The 18,195-nt window shown below is 40.5% G+C and overlaps 1 protein-coding gene across 5 annotated transcripts in view; it reads left to right on the forward strand.

Annotated features, from left to right (window-relative positions):
• NPTN (neuroplastin) overlaps positions 1–18,195 on the forward strand; it is a 103,532-nt gene that overhangs the window by 41,613 nt on the left and 43,724 nt on the right. For all 5 annotated transcript variants that reach the window (XM_074296246.1, XM_074296245.1, XM_074296244.1 and 2 more), the window contains 3 exons: positions 2,062–2,156; positions 10,924–11,057; positions 15,141–15,414. In XM_074296246.1, coding sequence (XP_074152347.1) covers positions 2,062–2,156; positions 10,924–11,057; positions 15,141–15,414 — 503 coding nt within the window. The remainder of the gene's footprint in view (positions 1–2,061; positions 2,157–10,923; positions 11,058–15,140; positions 15,415–18,195) is intronic.

An 18,195-nucleotide genomic window follows, 5' to 3' on the forward strand; every position in this document is an offset into this window, starting at 1 on the left:
GTCTCTAACAGTGTGTCCAGAGATGAATTGGGGAAAGCCTTTTCAGGGAACGAAACTATTTTTGAGAGGTAAGAACAGACATTATTATCCCATTATCTATCTGAGGAAATTGTGACTCTGAGAAGTTCAGTAAGTTCGTTGCCCAGTGTTCTGTATTGTGTGGATGAGCCAAGAAACCAGGTCTTCTGTTGCTTCTGTGTAGGTTTGCACTTTTCCTTACTGGGTCACTGACTTACTCTATGACTTTGGGCCTCAGTTTTCTATAAGATGGTAAGTCTAACACCAATTCACTTTTCCCAGAGATGGAAAAGGATCAGTCAGCATAAGTGGTTTGTATTTGATGGTGTTTTCATCCATTGTTTTCATGTTGCCTGGTCCTCTCAAGAGTGGTGGGTCTGTTTCACTGGATTAAGCCCTGCCCTAAAGCTCCTTCTTTAAAGTCTGTTAATGACTTCATATCTGTGAATTTGGCAATTAGCCAATTGGTGTAATTGAGAAGTTAGGCCTTCCCCAAGCTCAATAATTTGTCAGGGTCACTTTAGACTGCCGGAAGAGCAGCTTTTACTATATAGATCTAACAAAACACTAGACTGGATACTTCCCTCTAACCTCATTTTTGAAGAATGATTTTTCTTCCTCAGAGAATAACCAACATTTCAGGACATTCCAGAGGGGAGTTGCACTAGAATGTCTTCTCACAGAAATGTGACCACAGCTCTTCCCCAAATAAGGAGTAGTTGGGGCTACAAAAGTTGTATTTGTGCAATGCTCTATTTGTAAGGCTGTTATTTTCAGATTGGCTAGTTAAGGAAAAGATTCAGAAATAGAATAAGAAAGACTTTTGTATGGGGGAGGTATTATCATCGTTTGCGTTTTCCTCTGAGAAAAGTTGTGTTGTCCTTTTTGTCCCTGAATATTGTGTTCCTGGTGCATCCAGAGCAGAACATATGTGTTCTGTGGTGCTTCATTTAGCCAATATACATTCTCATCTCTTCTTATGACTACAAATAAACATGTGAAACAGTTCATTGGGAATAGAAGTTCAGTCTGTGATAGAGGTTAAGGAGTTTACTCTGTATGAACTTAGCCTGGTTCATTTGGGGAATTAATCCTATGATCTTAGTCTCATTAATACTGTTGTAAGAACTAGATAACTAGACTGACTAAAGCCAAGATTTTTTTTTAACTTTTTTTGTGTCGTGGACCCAAGTGCCTTCTTTAAAGTCTATGAATTTCTTCCCAGAATATTTGTTTTTCAGTGTATAAAATAAAATGAAAGAAAGGAAATTTTTAGTTATTTAAAATATTTTCAAAAACTCACAGATTTTAGGTTGAATGGTGTAGGTTAGTGATCTGGACCTCTCCAAAAGTTGTCTTCTTCTCTGGAAAGGTTCCTGTCTTTGTGCCTTCTCCAAAGTTTCTCTTGCTTGCCAAGAAGCATCTGATCAGGGTAAGAGGCCTTATGCTAAGTGTAAGCCCAGATTTGGCCCCATGGTTGAACAGTACTTGATTCTGTGGACCTGGTCTCATTTCCTTTTGAATTTGTACATAGTTACTTAAATGGACTGACTTGCTTTAAGCAAGATATTGGCACCTGTTAGCATGAAAGCACCAGTACCATTTCTTTTGTTTATAATTGAGTACTGTTAGCCTGATGAGCAAAATAGAAATGGCACACTGCCTCTAACTGATGGCTATGGACACAGCTTCAAAATAAGGTTTAGTGAGAAGTGAAGATATTTTCTGCTCTGTACTTTGCCAAGTTCCCACCAAATAGCTGGTGGGAGGCTTAAATTGAGGGGATTGAGGAACTTAGAAGCTTTGGTCAGAGTTTATTTATGCCAATTCATGAAGGCCTACAATAGCCTGAAGATTTTTGGATGTGTGTGCTGAGAGAAAAGAGTTTATTGGCCTCTTCTTGTCCCCTTTATGTCATGGCACACCTATCTTTTCTTTAAGAAGCATGAAGGTGTGAGCGGCTCTGAAAGAATTCTGCCTCTTCTCCTCCATATTGTACAGTGCCACTTTGTCTCCTTACCTCTTACCTATTTTTATCTGCAGGGTCAACAAGCCCCGATCAGAGGATTCAGGAGAATACCACTGTGTGTTTCAGTTTTTCAGTGCCCCGAAGGCAAATGCCACCATTGAAGTGAAAGGTATGACATAGACATAGTGGGGATTGGGGCTTACGTACAAGGACAGGAGTGCCATCTTACTCTGGTTTTTTATTTGTTAGTCTTAACCTCTTTTTTCCTTCCTAATTTTACAAGGGATTTTGTTGCACATTGTTCTCAAGCACGTGTGCTAGAATTGAGCTTATAAAAAAAAGTCCTTCCTCTTAAGAAGCTTCCATTTTAATAGAAGAGATGAAAAGCTATGTGGAGAGCTCGAGGGGTGGGCACTAGAATCTTTTTTTTTTTTTTTTTTTTTTTGTTAAGTCCTAAATGGGCTGCAATTAACCTATGGTTCTATTTGAATTGAATCTTCAAGAAAGCCAGAGAAGCTTAGAAGATGTGGATGAGAAGGAAGAATATTAGTTATGGTGGTCGGCCCAAACAGAGACACAAAGGGTCACATCTGAAGAATAGCAAATGAGGCCATTGTACCTAGATCATGAAGACTGGAAAGATAGGAAAATTGTGAAGGGCTTTAAAATACCAAACAATTTTATATAGGAAGCTGTTTTAGTTTCCTGAATAGAAGTTGACATGGTCAGACCTGCATTTTAGGGAAGATAGATTGGACTGAGAAGAGAATTGAGTCAAGAGATAAGTTAGCCAGCTAATATATTAGATTTAGTGAGAAATGCTAGAGTGATATTGGTCTGGGAGTGAAGTGGCACATGTACGAGAGCTTTTGTAAAAGGTGGAAAAAATAAGTTTTAGAAACAAATTGGCTACATATAGTAGGTGAAAATGGGCAATTAAATGTGGCTCTGAGGTTGTAGCCCTGCCTGTCGTGCCCTTCAGTGGGGAAGTTGGGGAAGTATTGGAAGGCAAAGTTACTAAGTTCTATTTTAGATTTGTTTGATTTGAGATGCCTATGAAGGATTTATTCAAGGTTTCCAAAAAGGCAGTTGGATAGAGTAGGTTAAAGCTAAGGAGAAAGAAATAGATATGAGAATAAATTTGCTTTGAGATGACAGTTGAACCCAGTAAATGAGAGAAGATGGTATAGGGCAAAGCTATGGAATTCATGGTTCATGTGTGTGACATGGATAAAGACAAGCAGAGGGGACACTAAAAGGAGTAATAAGAGACAGATAGGAAGAGAACCAGAAAGATCAGTGTCACGAAAACCAAGATGAAGCAAGTATCTAAGTGGGAAAAGTCATTGGTATTGTCCAGAGTTACAGATGTCAATTTAATGCAGCCCATTAAACATTTATTAAATGTCTATTATGTGCCAGATACTGTGCTAAGCACTGAGGATACAATTAATAAAAAGACAGTTCTTCCCCTCAAAAAGTTTACTGTCTAAATGGGGAGGTCTACAAAAGAAAGTAGGAAAAACTGGTGGGAAAGAACTACAGGTCACTAGGAGATATTCAGTACTTGGGCATCTTTTTCTGTGGAGTTGAAACCAGGTAGAACAGCAAATGAAAAGTAGAAAACAATTGAAAAAAAGGCCATTAGACTTGACGATTAAGAAATCACTGATGACTTTAGAGAGAACAATTCCAGATGACTTATATGAAGTCAGAAGACAGTTTCTAGAGAGTTTGGAGGTGAGTGAGACAGTAGGAAATAGAGATACCTAGTGTAGTTTACCTTCTTAAGGATTTTGATTGAGTTAGGGAAGAGAGGTATAGTATGTTCAGTCCAGATGATAGGATGATTTCAGTTTTGTTTTTTGATGGAGAGTGACATTGGAGTATTTTTGTAAAAATAGGGAATGATCCCATAGATGGAGATTGAAGATTAATGAAAGAATAAAGATAATGGGGGGCAGTCCATTAGAGAAGATGGATTGGAATAGAATCAGAATGGATGAAAGTAAAGGGGTTTGCTTTGGCAAAAGGGGGAAGGGAAGTTCACTTCTTATGAGGGGTGAAGAAGAGGGAAAGGGTGAAAGTGGGAAGCTCTTGGCAAAAGGTCTCAGTTTTATCAGTGAAGAATTCGGTGAATATATCAAGGTATAAAGTAAGGGGGAGAAGGAGTACCGTGAAAGAATTAAGGGAGGATCAATAGGTTTGTAAGAATCACTGTGGTAAAATGGGAAAGTAAAAGGATTACCTTGATGCAATGAGGGCCCATTTGAAATTGCGGAGCATAAGTTTGTAATAGATTCAATGAGCATGGTTTTATGATAGTTTTCTCTAGCTTCATTCAGTAGATTCTCAAAAGCAGTCATCTTGCCTCTTCTTAGAGACCTCCAAGGATAGGGAACTCAGCTACCTTCTCAGAAAGTCTGTTCTACTTTTGACTAAGCTGTAGCTTAGGAAGCTTTTCCTTATATGAGCCTAAATATGCCTCTGTAATTTGGGGGGGAGGGAGGAGTTTCCCTTTACAAAAATTTTGTTTTATTTTTTATATTGACCAGTTCTTAGTAAACTCTTGCCCACCCATGTAGCAAATTTTAAAAAATTAAAAATTAAGGTAAGCATACAGAATGACATATAAGCAAATGCCATTCTCTGCTCCATTCCACATCCATAGTATCCATATATAATTTATACCTATTTTTCCTACTTTTGTCTTTTTGGAGCCAGGCCAAGAAGTCGAATAATCTCTCTTTCATGACATTAACTTTCAAATATTTAAAGACAACCAGCATAGTTCCTTTTCTTGTCTTCTTTGAACTTTAGACATTCTAAATCCTTTCATTTGATCCTTTTATGGTTTGGTTTCTAGTCTCCAGTCTCCTAACTAGCATTTTCCAGCTTCCCTCTCAAGGTTCCAGTATGTCAAGAGACCCTTCTTATGATGGAATCTGACCAAAGCAGAAGACGTTAGTAATCACTGTAATAACTTCCTCCATTTAGGGACTGTCTTTCTTCTTGATACCTAAGATTTCCCCAGAGAGGCATATGTTTTAGTGCATAGAGAGATGGCCTGGGAAATAGAGAGACTTGAATTCAGTTTTCCTGTGATAATACTCATATAGTCAAAGGCAGGTAATTTCATCTCTCAGTCCCTCAACTAGCTCACTAAATTGTTGTGGTGCTGATGGTGGGGCAGTTTCTCATACCAATGTGATCGCTTGTCTGGTCCATAAAGAAGTTCTGACAGCATTTGCTTTTTTTGGCTGCTATCTAAAATGACCAGACTGGGAGCAACTCTTATGATTAATGAGGTTATCCCTTGAAGTTTCTTCATTCTTTTATCCTTTATCTTTGTAGCCTCCCTCTCGAAAACTTCCCCCTATCAGCTATCCTCATCACTGTCATCTTTGTACACTTTGTCTAAAGGTGATGGAGTTTTCCTTTTAAGTTTGAATGGTATATTGACTGTCAGTCAAGTGGTATCCTTTTTATAAAACAGGAAATAAATAGATAGGGCTTTTGATAATCCAGGAAATATGGAGCAAGTTGGAAATGTGAATTTAAAATGATTTAGGTTAATGAACGTCTGATCCATACTTAGTTATTAAAGGGTAATGTTGTTTTGCAGTATCTCTTAAGCTCCAAGTTGGCATATTCTTTTTTTTTTCTTTTGAGCCTGGGGTTAAGTGACTTGCCCAGGGTCACACAGCTAGGAAGTGTTAAGTGTCTGAGATCAGATTTGAACTCGGGTCCTCCTGAATTCAAGTCTGTTGCTCTGTCCACTGCGCCACCTAGCTGCCCCCAAATTGGCATATTCTTATGCTATCCCACAGTATGTCTGCTGGTACTTCTGTCAAACACAGAATACTGGAGTAGATAAACCTTGGAGCTGGATCAAATAGGGCAGATGTCACAGTGTGCTAGCATTGGTCCTCATGGAATTCATCTTGAATTCATCTTCAGATATGGAAAATCTTATTTTATTTTATATATACTATTCTGTAATTTTGGAGAAAAACCAGAGGTGTGAATTCACCTTCATTTTAGTAGGGTGGCCATCTTTTTATCCATCCAAAGGTTGATTAGTCAAAGAATTAAAGGTAATGGCAGACATAATTTGTTTGTTTCAAGCTCCCAGTATGTTTCCTCCCACTGGTAGCTGAGATGAGCTAGGTGGCTGGACTTTTGATTTGGCCAAATGGAATTCAGGGCAAATAGACTTTTTTAGGTTGGACTTCTAGCACAGAATCAAATTGTTAGAAGAGACAAGGGAGGTGGGAAACGGGGATCTGTAGTTAATTGCTGCCACTGTGCCTAATTAAGACAATTACACACAATTGCACATATTACTTACCAGAAGTCTTTACAGATCTGGAGTTAATGATTGCTAAGGGTTGGATGCCTTCAGAGTAAGAAAGGCAACTGTTTTTTTCTCTTTGCTCAGCAATGTACAAAGGTACAGATCTATGTCCTCTGAACCACTTTGCCTTTCCTCGCTCCCCCAGCTACCCATGTATTAGATCAGGAAGACTAGGAAAAAATGTCTTAGATCTTGAATCTAGATCTCTTGGTCCCTGGGCCAAGAGAAAGTAGCCCAGTGCCCAGTTATTGGGAAGGAATATAGTGAGATTTTCTCTGGGGGACAAAATGAGATGCCATTGGACAGTCCTAAGGACATGAGCTATCATGTTTTACTCAAATGGAAGAATTCTTCCAGAAGAATTTTTAAAGAATTCAAGGATCTTTTCCTAACTCTCAAACTCTGGAAGTTGAAGACTCTTAAATTATGGGATAATGAGATTTAATAGAGACTCAAAATATTTCAACATCTGTACAGATGCACAGTACATAGTGTACTTTATGTACATACATACACATTGCTTAGTTCTGTGTGGCTTAGATAAAAACTCTTCAAAGACCCACTAGATTTTTACCCATTGGGGACCTATTTCTTCCACAAATTCTCAGTGTACCAGTTCCATCTGGTTCCTGACTCTCCTTTTATTGTTGTATTTCCTCTTCATAAAACTGGCTTGCTTGATTTTGCTTGATGCACTGTGCTTGCTGACATTTACTGTAGCAATGTATTCAAAGTCATGTTCATGTAGACAAATGGGTGTGTCTCCTCTCCATCCCTTCCCTCCTCTTCCTCTGCTTCTCTGTTTACTTGCCCCCCTTCTCGCAGTCTCTCTCCCAATGTAAGAGAGTAAAACTTCAGCTGACCTTCCTAAGGTCAGACTCAGCAGGAAAGCTGCAGGCAGGCAGCCTGGTTTCACACAGGTGGTTTTTTCTCCCCTCCCATTGTTTCTGCATGTCACCGTATTCACCATCCCTGTAACTTTCCAGACCAGAGTCCCCTTCCCCTGAGTGTCTTGTTGCCTCCATTAGAATGTAAAGTTCCTTGGGAACAATCTTTTAGCGGTGGCAAAGAATTGGGAAGTGAGGGGATACCCATCGTTTGGAAAGTGACTGTACAAGTTGTGGCCTTTGATTGTGATGGAATACTATTGTCAAGCAGGTGGATTTCAGAAAAACCTGTGAGATTTATATGAACTGATACAAAGTGAAGTGAGAAAATTTGGGAGATCCTTGTGCCCTGTAACAGCAGTATCATAATGGTGATCGGCTCTCAAAGACTTGGCTACTCTGATCAGTATAATAATCCAAGACAATTCCAAAGAACTCATGATAAAAATGATGTCGCTCTCCAGAGAGAGGGCTGATGAACTCAAGTACATATAAAGTATAATCTCACTTTATCTTTTATTTACTTATTTATTCATTCATTCATTCATTCATTCATTCATTCATTTATTTATTTATTTGTTTGTTTATTTGCTTTGTTTTATGATGTGGCTTATATGGGAATATTGTGCATGATTTCATATGTATCATTGATATGCTTGCTTTCTCAGTGAGAGGGGAAAGGGTTCAAGGAAGAGAGAAAGTTTGGGACTCAAATTATAAAAAGAAAAGAAAGATAAAATAATAACATAAAATAAAAATAATAACAGACAGGGATCATCTTTGCATTGTTTTTGTATCTTCCATAATTTAGTATGATGGTTGGCACAAAATGAGTACTTTTTCTTTCATCCGTATCTATCATTGGCTCATGATGCTGGATGTCTGGCCTCCATCTCTGTCTTTGTCTGTACAATCAGTGCTCCTCTGATTCTCCTCTAGCACCAGAGGGCACATCCTTAGTGTAAGGATTGGGTGGGCAGATGTTTCTCCTAGAAACATACGGGTGCTTCACAAAAGTCTGGGCACCAACTTACAATGACATGGGCTGTTAAATGCTGATGTTTGCTGAAATTCATTGTGTTTAGAAAAATGGAAAATGTTGTGATGAGAAGATCCCGAGATTCACAAGTCTTCAGTGGTTGATGGTTATTGTGATTCTCTTCCTTCCAAGAACTCCCTGCCATGTCTGGTAGGCTGTGCCACTCTGGTGTTTGTCACCTAGAATTACAGGCTTGTTCTCTTTGGGCACTTGATGATGAGGGCCTCCCGGTCTCCACCAGAGCTCCAGTGTGTTAGTGCCTCAGGAGGCAGGGCACTTGTTCTTCTGGTGTTAGGAGTTTGGGGGTCATACCTGGTAGTCCGCAGCAGTTATGGAATAGCCACTTTTTTTCAGTGTTAGTCTGTTAGTGTGGAAACTCAGTTTCTTATTAGCATATGGCTAATGAATGTTAGACAATTGACTCTGTATTTCCTTTGTAGCAAGGACTTCTTTATTATGATGAAACTGTCAGTTTCCATAGCTTTTGAGAACATGTTCAGACAGATGAAAGGTATCTTTTCATGGGAAGCTCCTTCTTATGTTACATAGTATAGATGGACAAGCAAGAGAAGGCTCCAGAAGTGGAATTCAGGGTACAGTGCTGGTCAGTCAGAGAGCACAGGCACTTAGCTACTCTGAAACCCAGTGAGGATTTCTGGAGTGTTAGTCTTCACAATGATCAGCAAAGTATAAGCTAAGTCTGGGTGGCTGCCCTAATAAATTTGGGTGACAGTTCACTAAGATAGTCTGACACCTGGGGGCAAGAATAATCAGGTCTGGGTGTGGTCAGAATACTTTTGATGTTGAGGGTCTGTTTCTGAGCTAGCCTTGACTTCCTTAATGAAGAAAAATTCCAGTGGAAAGTGAAAAGAACCAAGGGATATTTAACTTAAAAGTATGTCATATTTGCATGCCTTTTACCCCCACTTAATAGTATCCCCCCCCCCATTACTTGTAAACAACGTTTACTTTTATAAGATTTTGATTTCCATTTTTTTTCTTCTCCCTCATTCCCTCCACCCCCCTACTATAGCAAGGAATCTGATATTATACTTGTTCAATCATATTGAACTTTTGTACAATTATATATACAGTCATATTAAAATTTTGTGGAAAAAATCAAAAGGGAAAAATCACAAAAAAAGAAAAGACAACAGAAAATAGAAAATAGTATGCTTCAGTCTCCATTTAGATTCCATAGTTATTTCTTTGGATGTGGCTAGCATTTTCCATCAGGAGTCTTATGTAGTTATCTTAGATCATTGCATTGCTGAGAAGACCTAAGTCTATTCAAGTTGATCCTTGCACAGTGTTGCTGTTACTGTTTACAATGTTTTCCTAGTTCTGCTAATTTTGATCAGCATCAATTCATGTATATCTGTCCAGGTTTTTCTGAAAACTGCCTAGTCATCATTTCTTATAGAACAATAGTATTCCATTATCTTCATATACCACAGTTTGGTCAATCTTTCCCCAGTTGATGGGCATCGCTTCGATTTCCAGTTCTTTGCCATCACAAAAAAAAGATAGGAATTCACATGTACAAATATGGTGTTATACTTTCTCTTTTTATATGATCTCTTTGGGATACAGTTCCCAGTAGAGACATTGCTGGGCCAAAGGGTATGTACAGTTTGATAGCCCTTTGGGCAGAGTTCCAAATTGCTCTCCGGGATGGCTAGATCATGTCACAACTCATCATGGGCTCTTTTGTCTCCACTTTAGCTTCCCTCCTCTTACCTCTTCCCTTTTACTAGCTCTATCACTCCCTTCCCTCTCATCTAAGTCTCATTTCTCTCCTTCATTCTCTTTTCCCTCTTCATTTATCCTTTTCCATCTTCATTTTTCTCCATGTTTCACTCTCAGTTCACATTTTGTGCTGCTCTGAATTCTTCATATTTCTTGTTTTTTAAATTGTAGAACTGTTTTATTATATTAATGAACCATAATTTTTAAAAAAAAATTTTTATTTTTATTTATTTTTTAAGCAATTCCCAATTAACTGACATCTATTTTACTATTTCAGAAAATGTTAAATATTTGGGGGCTCTTTGAAGTTAAAGATCTCCCTACCAGTGTAATCTTTCAGTCTGAGAATATTCATAGTTTAATCATTTTTTTCCCTGCATTATTCCAAACTACTTTTCAGAATGGTTAAACCAATCACAACTCCAGCAACTGATGTAGTATGTCTTTCCCCACCACACATTCAGTATTCCTGTCTTTGTCTTATTTTGTATTTTGTCTTATTTGTTGTTTTGCTTGGGGTAAGGGGAAAACTGAATTTTGATTTACATTTCTCAAATCTTTTATATGGCTGCAACTGTATTACTTTGGGGGGAGATAAGGCTTATTTTCCAAAAACAAAAAGGTAAACTTTAGGCAATTAAATGTATTTTGTGGGGTACTCTGTACTTACCTGGAAATTTTGTATTGTGTCCTGGACTCATATATATGTGGCTTACCTGGGTATGGAAACTGAAGGAAGAGGGTGGTCATTGGGGTGGGATGCTTTGGATGCTCTTTTCCAAGCTTCTTCATCAGTAAACTGGTGGCTTTAGTGCATTGAAAGCAGTCTTCCAGGCCATTAGGCTGGGCCTTAGTGCACATCTGGGACGTAGCCATGTTGCTTCAATGCTTCTTTGTCTTTCAGCTCTGCCTGAGATCACTGGCCATAAAAGAAGTGAAAACAAGAACGAAGGGCAGGAGGCCCTCCTGTACTGCAAGTCGGTTGGGTACCCTTACCCAGACTGGGTGTGGCGAAAGAAGGAAAATGGCATCTTCATGGTGAGTGGTAGAGTTGAGGTCTCAGTCCTTGGCCTTGGGATGTCAGCAGCATTACCTAGCAGTCTGGGGACCCAACCAGCTGTGGGCCAAATGTAGCTGATGTCCTATCCCCTGTATCACAGAATCTAAGAAATCTCTTCCTAATGGAGAATCCCCTCTGTGGAGAATCTGTAGTTAGTCAAGAAGCCTTCATTAAGTGCCTGCTCTATGCCAGGCACCGTGCTTAGCATGGGGCCTACAAAGAGAGGTCCTCGGGAAGTTCCCATCATTCAAGGCCCACTCCCCTTGGGGTAGCTCTTAATCATGAGGAGATTTTTCCTGACATCAAATCCAAGTCTGCTTATTTGTAGCAGCCCTGGGTGACCTGACTTCTGTCCCAATAATAACCCTCTCCCACACTTGGTTACAGCTGTGGCGCCTCCTGTCCTCCAAGTCACCAGGTGTTTATTCAGTGTTTATGTGCCAGGGATACCAAGATCAGTGGGAAGCATTCTCTGCCCCCAAGTAGTTTGCCTTCTGTGTAGGGAGAGTCTCTCAGTACATATAAGACTTTGTGCCTGGGAGGGAGACACTAGTGGGAAAATAACCCACATAGGAGGTGGCCTTGAAGCTTCACTGTGAAGGAAGCTGGGGGTTCTTGTAGGTAGAGGTTACAGAGCGAGACCCTGAAGGCATGAGGAGAAGCAGGAGGGCCAACTGGACCTTCCTTTGGAGCAGGACTTTTTACCACTTTTTGTATCATGGACCCTTTTGGCAGTTTGATGAATAATTTAAAAAATTTTTTAATTGAAGAAAATGCTAAATTTCAATTAAAGGGTAATGAAAATAAAGAATTTTTTCCCATCTGCATTCTTGGGGCCCCTGAAATACAAACATGAACCCCTGTCCTTATGTGAAAAGGAATAATGTGTGCCAAGGTTGGATAGGTAAGTTGGAGCCAGAGTTGAAGAGCTTAACTGCCGAAAGAGAGGAGTTAGAGATACTTTTAAGGCATGTTTTCTGGAGCTCTTGCCATCCTTTTCCTCTTCTGGACACCCTGCTCCCTGTCTTTCTAAAATGTGCTGTGAACACAGAGATGAATCCAGTAATCAAGATATGGCTTGACTAGGCCACACCAGAACAGACCTAACCATTTATTTGTTCTATTTTATTATGTGTGTACTAATTAAGCCTTAGGTTTTTAAGCCTCCATGTTGACAGTGTTGACATACTGACCAAGATATCAGTCTACCACAATCCCTAAATCTTTTCCATTCTTTCCTCTTTTTTCTCCCCAATGGCTGCCTTGTCCCATATTTGTTGATTTTTTTTTTTTTAAATCCAAGTATAATCCAATTTTTTATATTTATCCATGTTCAGTTATGTCTCATTTGATTTGGGCCTGATCCATCTAGCTTGTAGTGACCCTATTGGATCTTAGCAATCATACAGCATGCTGCAGATTTGACAGGTATACAGGTTTTGCTTTTGGTTAATTGAAATGAATATTGAATAGCCTGGGTTAATCCCCTAGAGACCTCCTACTAATCTGATCTGTCCATTTGTCAAAGTTGGACTTGATAGAGATTAAGTCTTCACTCAGTTTCAGATTCTCTTTACTATATGAATTTTGCTCCTGAAGATAACATGAGATTGTCAAGAACTTTGTTGATGTCATATTAATGTATCTATGCTTTCCCAGTCTGTCAGATGAGTTTTTGCTATCTGAATAAGAAATGAGTTCAGCCTGGCCTGCCTTGGTTCTTGATGAAGCTATTGCTGATTTTTTAGTTGTCACTTCCTCTCTTAAGTAAGTGCTCACAAACCAATACCTTAAATGCATTGTGGACTATTTTCAGGAATGAAATCAAGCTCACTGTTTTTTGGAAACTGGGTCACTGTTGACCTTTCAGTCTGTTAACATTTCTCCAAGCTATATTAGCTCAGCCTTTTTTTTTTTCCTATTTTATTTTATTTTTTTAAAAACTAGTTCCAAGCTTTACTGACCCTTTTTTAAATATCCCTACCCAGGATGTGACTTATCAGAATCTTGTGACTTGATCTCCTGAAGACAGCTTAATGTTGTCTGTTTACTCACTTGTCTTCCTTTGCTTTCTTTGCCATTTTTGTTCCACCATTCCATATCCAAAGATAATGTTTTTTGGAAGAGAACCAAGAAGCAAAATTGAGAGTTGGATGTTCTGCTTTTTTCCTGTCCTCAGTTATTATCAGCTAACTCAAGCAAGCCCTAGTCCTTCTTTGATCCTCCCCTTGTTCCCAACATAGCTAAAAATGAACCCCCATTTAAACCATTTAATTACTTCCCCTGCTGCCTTGGAAAGTGTGAATCAGTCAGAGAAGAAAAATTCATAAGCAGGGGAAGGGAGATGAGAAGAGACTTTTTAAGCCAGGTAGTACTTTTGCATTTTAATGAGAAGCAAGAGTGATAACTTCTACCTTCAGTTATGTATGGGGTTCCAAAGCATTGATAAGTCAAATAACTAATTATTTTGGCAGAAGTGATTATAGAGAGAAAGACAGGGAGCATGGAGGATCAATTATAAGAGTTTCTCATAATACTTCAGCTGATGAGTAATGAGAGATTATGAAGGAAAAATTGACAGGAATTAGCAACTGATTGAATGTTGGGGTTGAGAGAAATAAAAGTCTAAAAATGTTTAGGTTAGATGTCTGGGATGCTGAATTTAAAATTACAGTGGGATATTCAGATTATGATAACTGTTGGGATTTAGGATTGCAGACCTGAAGCTCAGATGATTCTGGATCATGTGCAGTGAAGAAGTGATAAATGAAGTAGAAAGAGACAAGAGTGGCCCATACTTGGGAGCTATAGGAAGAAGAGCCATCGGAGGAATGAGTAGGAAGGTCAGAAACCTGGGAACAAGAGCAGAATGAAAGCCAAGTCCCTCTACCCTGGCCAGTCTCCCGCCTGCAGGGCATCCCTCTGGACTTCCTTCCTTTGAGTTGGAATTTACTCATCACCTTTCATATGAAGCTTTACTGGTCCTCCCAACTGCTAATATCCAACTACCTTGTATTTTTAATTGTATTTGTTCTCTTTAATTTATTGGATACTGCGTCACCTTTTTGCAAGTAGGGATTGTTTTATTCTTTCTCTTTGTATCCCTGGCATCTCTTTGTTGCTCAACAATGCTTGTTGGTTGATAAAAAGGAGTGATATAATTAGTGGAGCATGGTATTTGGAGTCAGAGAATCCCGGTTCTGGTTTTGAACCCCCCCCCCCCTTCTCCCACTACTTGCCTACCCATGTGACCTTGACAGAATCATCTGAACAGCAAAGGGTTTTGCTTGGATGACCGGAGATCTCATGTAGGCCCAGTTCTATCTGTCAGTCTGTGACTTACAAGGAGGAAGGGCCTGATCAGGAGGGTCACATCTGTCACAAGAGTCTCTAGGGAGCCAATGGCCTTATTGCTGACCTTGGAGAGAGCTTTCAATGGCAGCATGAGCATGGCCGTTCAGGAAAGTTGCCAAGTGGAGGCAGCTGTGGGGTCTTCTCATGTTGTTGAAAGTTTGGGGATGAAGCAGAGAGGATATTCACCTGAGGGAGAAGTAGCAGTCATGGAAGCTTTTTTTTTTTTTTTTTTTTTTTTCAAAGCCTGGGAAATACCTAGATAGGTTTATAGGCAGAAAGGGAGAAGAGTAGCTCTTAAAAGAAGGAAGCTGACTGATGGAGAAAAGATTATATGATATAAGGATGTTGGGTCAAGAATAACCTCATTCTTAGAGACTGGAGCAAAGGAAGGAAAGAGTTTTGGTTGGAGGGATTCTCTGATTCAGATCTTTTAGCATTAGATTGAGGGAGATCTTTGTTGTAAATTCCCCAGAACACATCAGGGACTAAATGGATGAAGCCAGGAATAAAGTTATTGCTGGATCCACTGGCCTTTGGGCCCTGACTGCTCAGTTGGGGCTCCCTTGTCCATTTGATGGTTTCCTCTTGGATATGAAATAATCAACAGTTTGGGGCAGAGTTTTTCCAGTCTGATGTTTCAAAGGCAGCAGGGCCTTGGCTTAACCCCTCCAACCCTTGTTTACCCTCACGTCTTTTGCCCCACGCAGGAATTAAACAACAGCTCTGGCCGGTTCTTCATCATCAACAAAGAAAACTACACTGAACTGAACATCATTAATCTCCAAATTACTGAAGATCCTGGTGAATATGAGTGTAATGCAACCAATGCCATTGGCTCGGCCTCCTTTGTCACTGTCCTGAGGGTACGGAGCCACTTGGCCCCACTCTGGCCTTTCCTAGGAATCTTGGCTGAAATCATCATTCTTGTGGTGATCATTGTGATCTATGAAAAGAGGAAGAGGCCGGATGAGGTTCCAGACGGTAAGAGCATTTCCAGAACACAGCTGTAACTTTGGGGTTTGTTCTTTGAATATGATAGTTGGGCGGGATCATCATTCAGGATCCAAGCTGGAAGAAAGCTGTGGCTTAATGGTATTCCCCCAAATGAAAAAAAATAAGCCTATATCTTTTTCCATGTTAGCTACAATAACTTAGAGTTATTGTCATAGCTACGACTTTGTCTCTGAGCTCTTATAAATTCTGAACTTCTTGCCCATTATGGAGAATGGTACCAATTTTAGGTTTTCTGTTCCATTTTATCATTCATAGGTTCTGTTATGACAGATTGAAACCTGAGAAAACCCTAAGCTTTTGTCTAGAATCTACGCCTTTGTCCACCCAGACCTTGCCAGGGATTTTTCTTCTCAGGGATTTTTCTAGCTCTATATTCATCGAGGAACTATTAGAGTCCAGTGATTTTTGTGTTTCTCTGATAAAAAACCCTGAAGTTTTTTTTTTTCCAGGCTCCTTTCCTTTGTGATGACTTGCTATTTGGATTTTCCATCTTCAGCCCCCTAGATAAAAGTAATAAAAGTGGATGGAGATTGCTGAAGACCTCATATACACAGTTCAGAGACCCAGAGCATTGCCACTAAGCTAGCTGGGCTTTGGAGGTGACTTAGACAATGGGAACCTCAGGCAAAATTGCCCGTTTCAGATTTTGTATATGGTGCCCTTCCAACCCTGACAGCCTCATTTAAACCAGTAGGAGGAGTCCTGATGGAGGCCTCTCTTACTGTCTGTCCTTCCTCTCCCCACCATACCCACCATCCCATGCTGTTCCCCAGATCATCAGATTTTTTTCCCTTCAGTTGAAGGGGATAGCAGCAAAGCTTGAGGATTCAGCTTGCAGCAGTGCCTCAGCCACAATGGCTCTCGGGACTCCTTGCCTATTGGGGGATAGGGTATGACTCTCCAGGTTCAGTTTCTACCCAGAGTCAAAGATCTGAAAGATCTGGAAAACAGGTCACTGAAGGGAGCCATCTTAGAAGCTGTCTGAAGTGTGTGTGTGTATTAAGTCCTTTAGCTATGTGGCTCTGAGAAGCTGAAAATGTTCAGTGACCTGCTCCAGGCCGGAGCTTTTGACTGTGGGGAGGCGTCATTCTGTAACTCTGCAGAGAGAGCATTACCCAGAAATGTATGGGGGGATCTTTGGTTCCTGAGACCTCAGACAGCTAAGTCTGGATTCAAGGTATTCTGAATGAATTTTCCTTTCTTACCCCAAATCTCTCTATTTAAATGAAGTAGAATGAAAATCAGAGGCTGAAGCATTTCTTACTGTAAGCATTATTGCAATGAGCTGGGTGCTGGAGATTCTGCAGTCTTCCCTCTAGTGTCCATTCATAATAATCTGAGTACAGGTTCGCAGGAGAGTCTCCTCCCTGTGGCGTGTCCCTGGCTCCAGCCTCTTAGTGGTTCTGACAGCTCCTAGTCTGCCCCTTTCTCTGGATACTGACCTTGCTTTTGCTCAGCCAGTGGAGCCGCGGCTTTCTGGGGGAGGTAAAGAAAGGCTTCAACTCTCTCTGAGGACCTCATTGTGCCCTTGGGTTTTAGGTTTTTCTTTCTTCTGCCGTGTAGGGGGGCCTCCAAGAAGAGGGGCTTGGGTTGGGAGGCAGTTAAGCCTTGCCCACTGGCAGGGACTATTTCCTCCTCTTGAATAAAAGGAAAGGCTCACACAGGACAGGGTCCTTCTGTTACATCTAGCCCTCATGTAGTTTCCTTAGGAAGGCAGAGAGGAGAAAAGGAGGCCCTGAGGATAAATATGGCAGAGACTGGAGGAGCCCTCAGCAAAGGAGGACTTATGGAGGCTGGCAGCATGCTCCAGGACATCCTTCTTGGTGATTCTAGGACTCGTTTTAAACCCCTTACCACCTTGTACCAAGAGCCAGATCTGGGAAGAGAAGCCAGTAGAATTGTGGGATATGGTGTCTTGCTGCTGTTAGAAAAATGGAGGCAGCTGGGGCAGGTGGAGCAACTCCTTTTTTAAGGTCCCCTTTGTTAGACTTTGTTAGACTCAGATGGTGAGAGAGACCAGCTTGTTGTGAGGCCTTTCTAGCCAGTAAGTGAAGAATCATCCCTGGTTTGTCACAAGAATAATGTAGCTTAAAATGAGTGAGCCCTTCCTAAAAGGGGCTGCTTGCCTGCCTGCCTGCGGGTAAGTGTGAGCATCTGAAGGAAGGACACGCCCCATTAGCAGCTCCTGGGTTCTTTGTGTGGCATTTGGATTACAAGGTGAAACTCTGGCCCTCCTGTGGTGTGTCCCTTTTCCTTACTCCCCCCTCCGACAGTAAGCATGGTGCAGGTTTTGCTTTCCATTCTTACTTTGCGGCTCCTGTCATTTCCTTTTCACCATCTCCCATATTCTCATTCTAATCTCTATGAATCTCTCTGATGGATTCTTCCGAAGAGCATATTTCTTTCTTGTACTCTTCATACTATTCCCCTTTTCAGTTTTCAGTGCTTTTCCCCTCCTTAGACACTCTCCTCAAGCCCTCACAAAGCTTTCTAAATTGATGAGATATTATTTCTTTGCTCACCCATACCCTCTACAGGTTAATCTTTGGAATGGATGGAAAGAGTTAATTATCCCTGCTTTAAGATGGAGTTTCCAGGCCAATCAGCACACACCTTTGGGGCATCCTCCTTCTCGCTCTGTATTGGCTTCTTAGATACCATTATGGGAAAAGAAATCTTTTTATAGACCTGGCGTGATTGTTCTCTGCCAGATGGGTGCTTTATTACCAAGATATGCCTACATTCTAT

This window comes from Sminthopsis crassicaudata, chromosome 2 (assembly GCF_048593235.1).
Source record: "Sminthopsis crassicaudata isolate SCR6 chromosome 2, ASM4859323v1, whole genome shotgun sequence".
Lineage (NCBI taxonomy): Eukaryota > Metazoa > Chordata > Mammalia > Dasyuromorphia > Dasyuridae > Sminthopsis > Sminthopsis crassicaudata.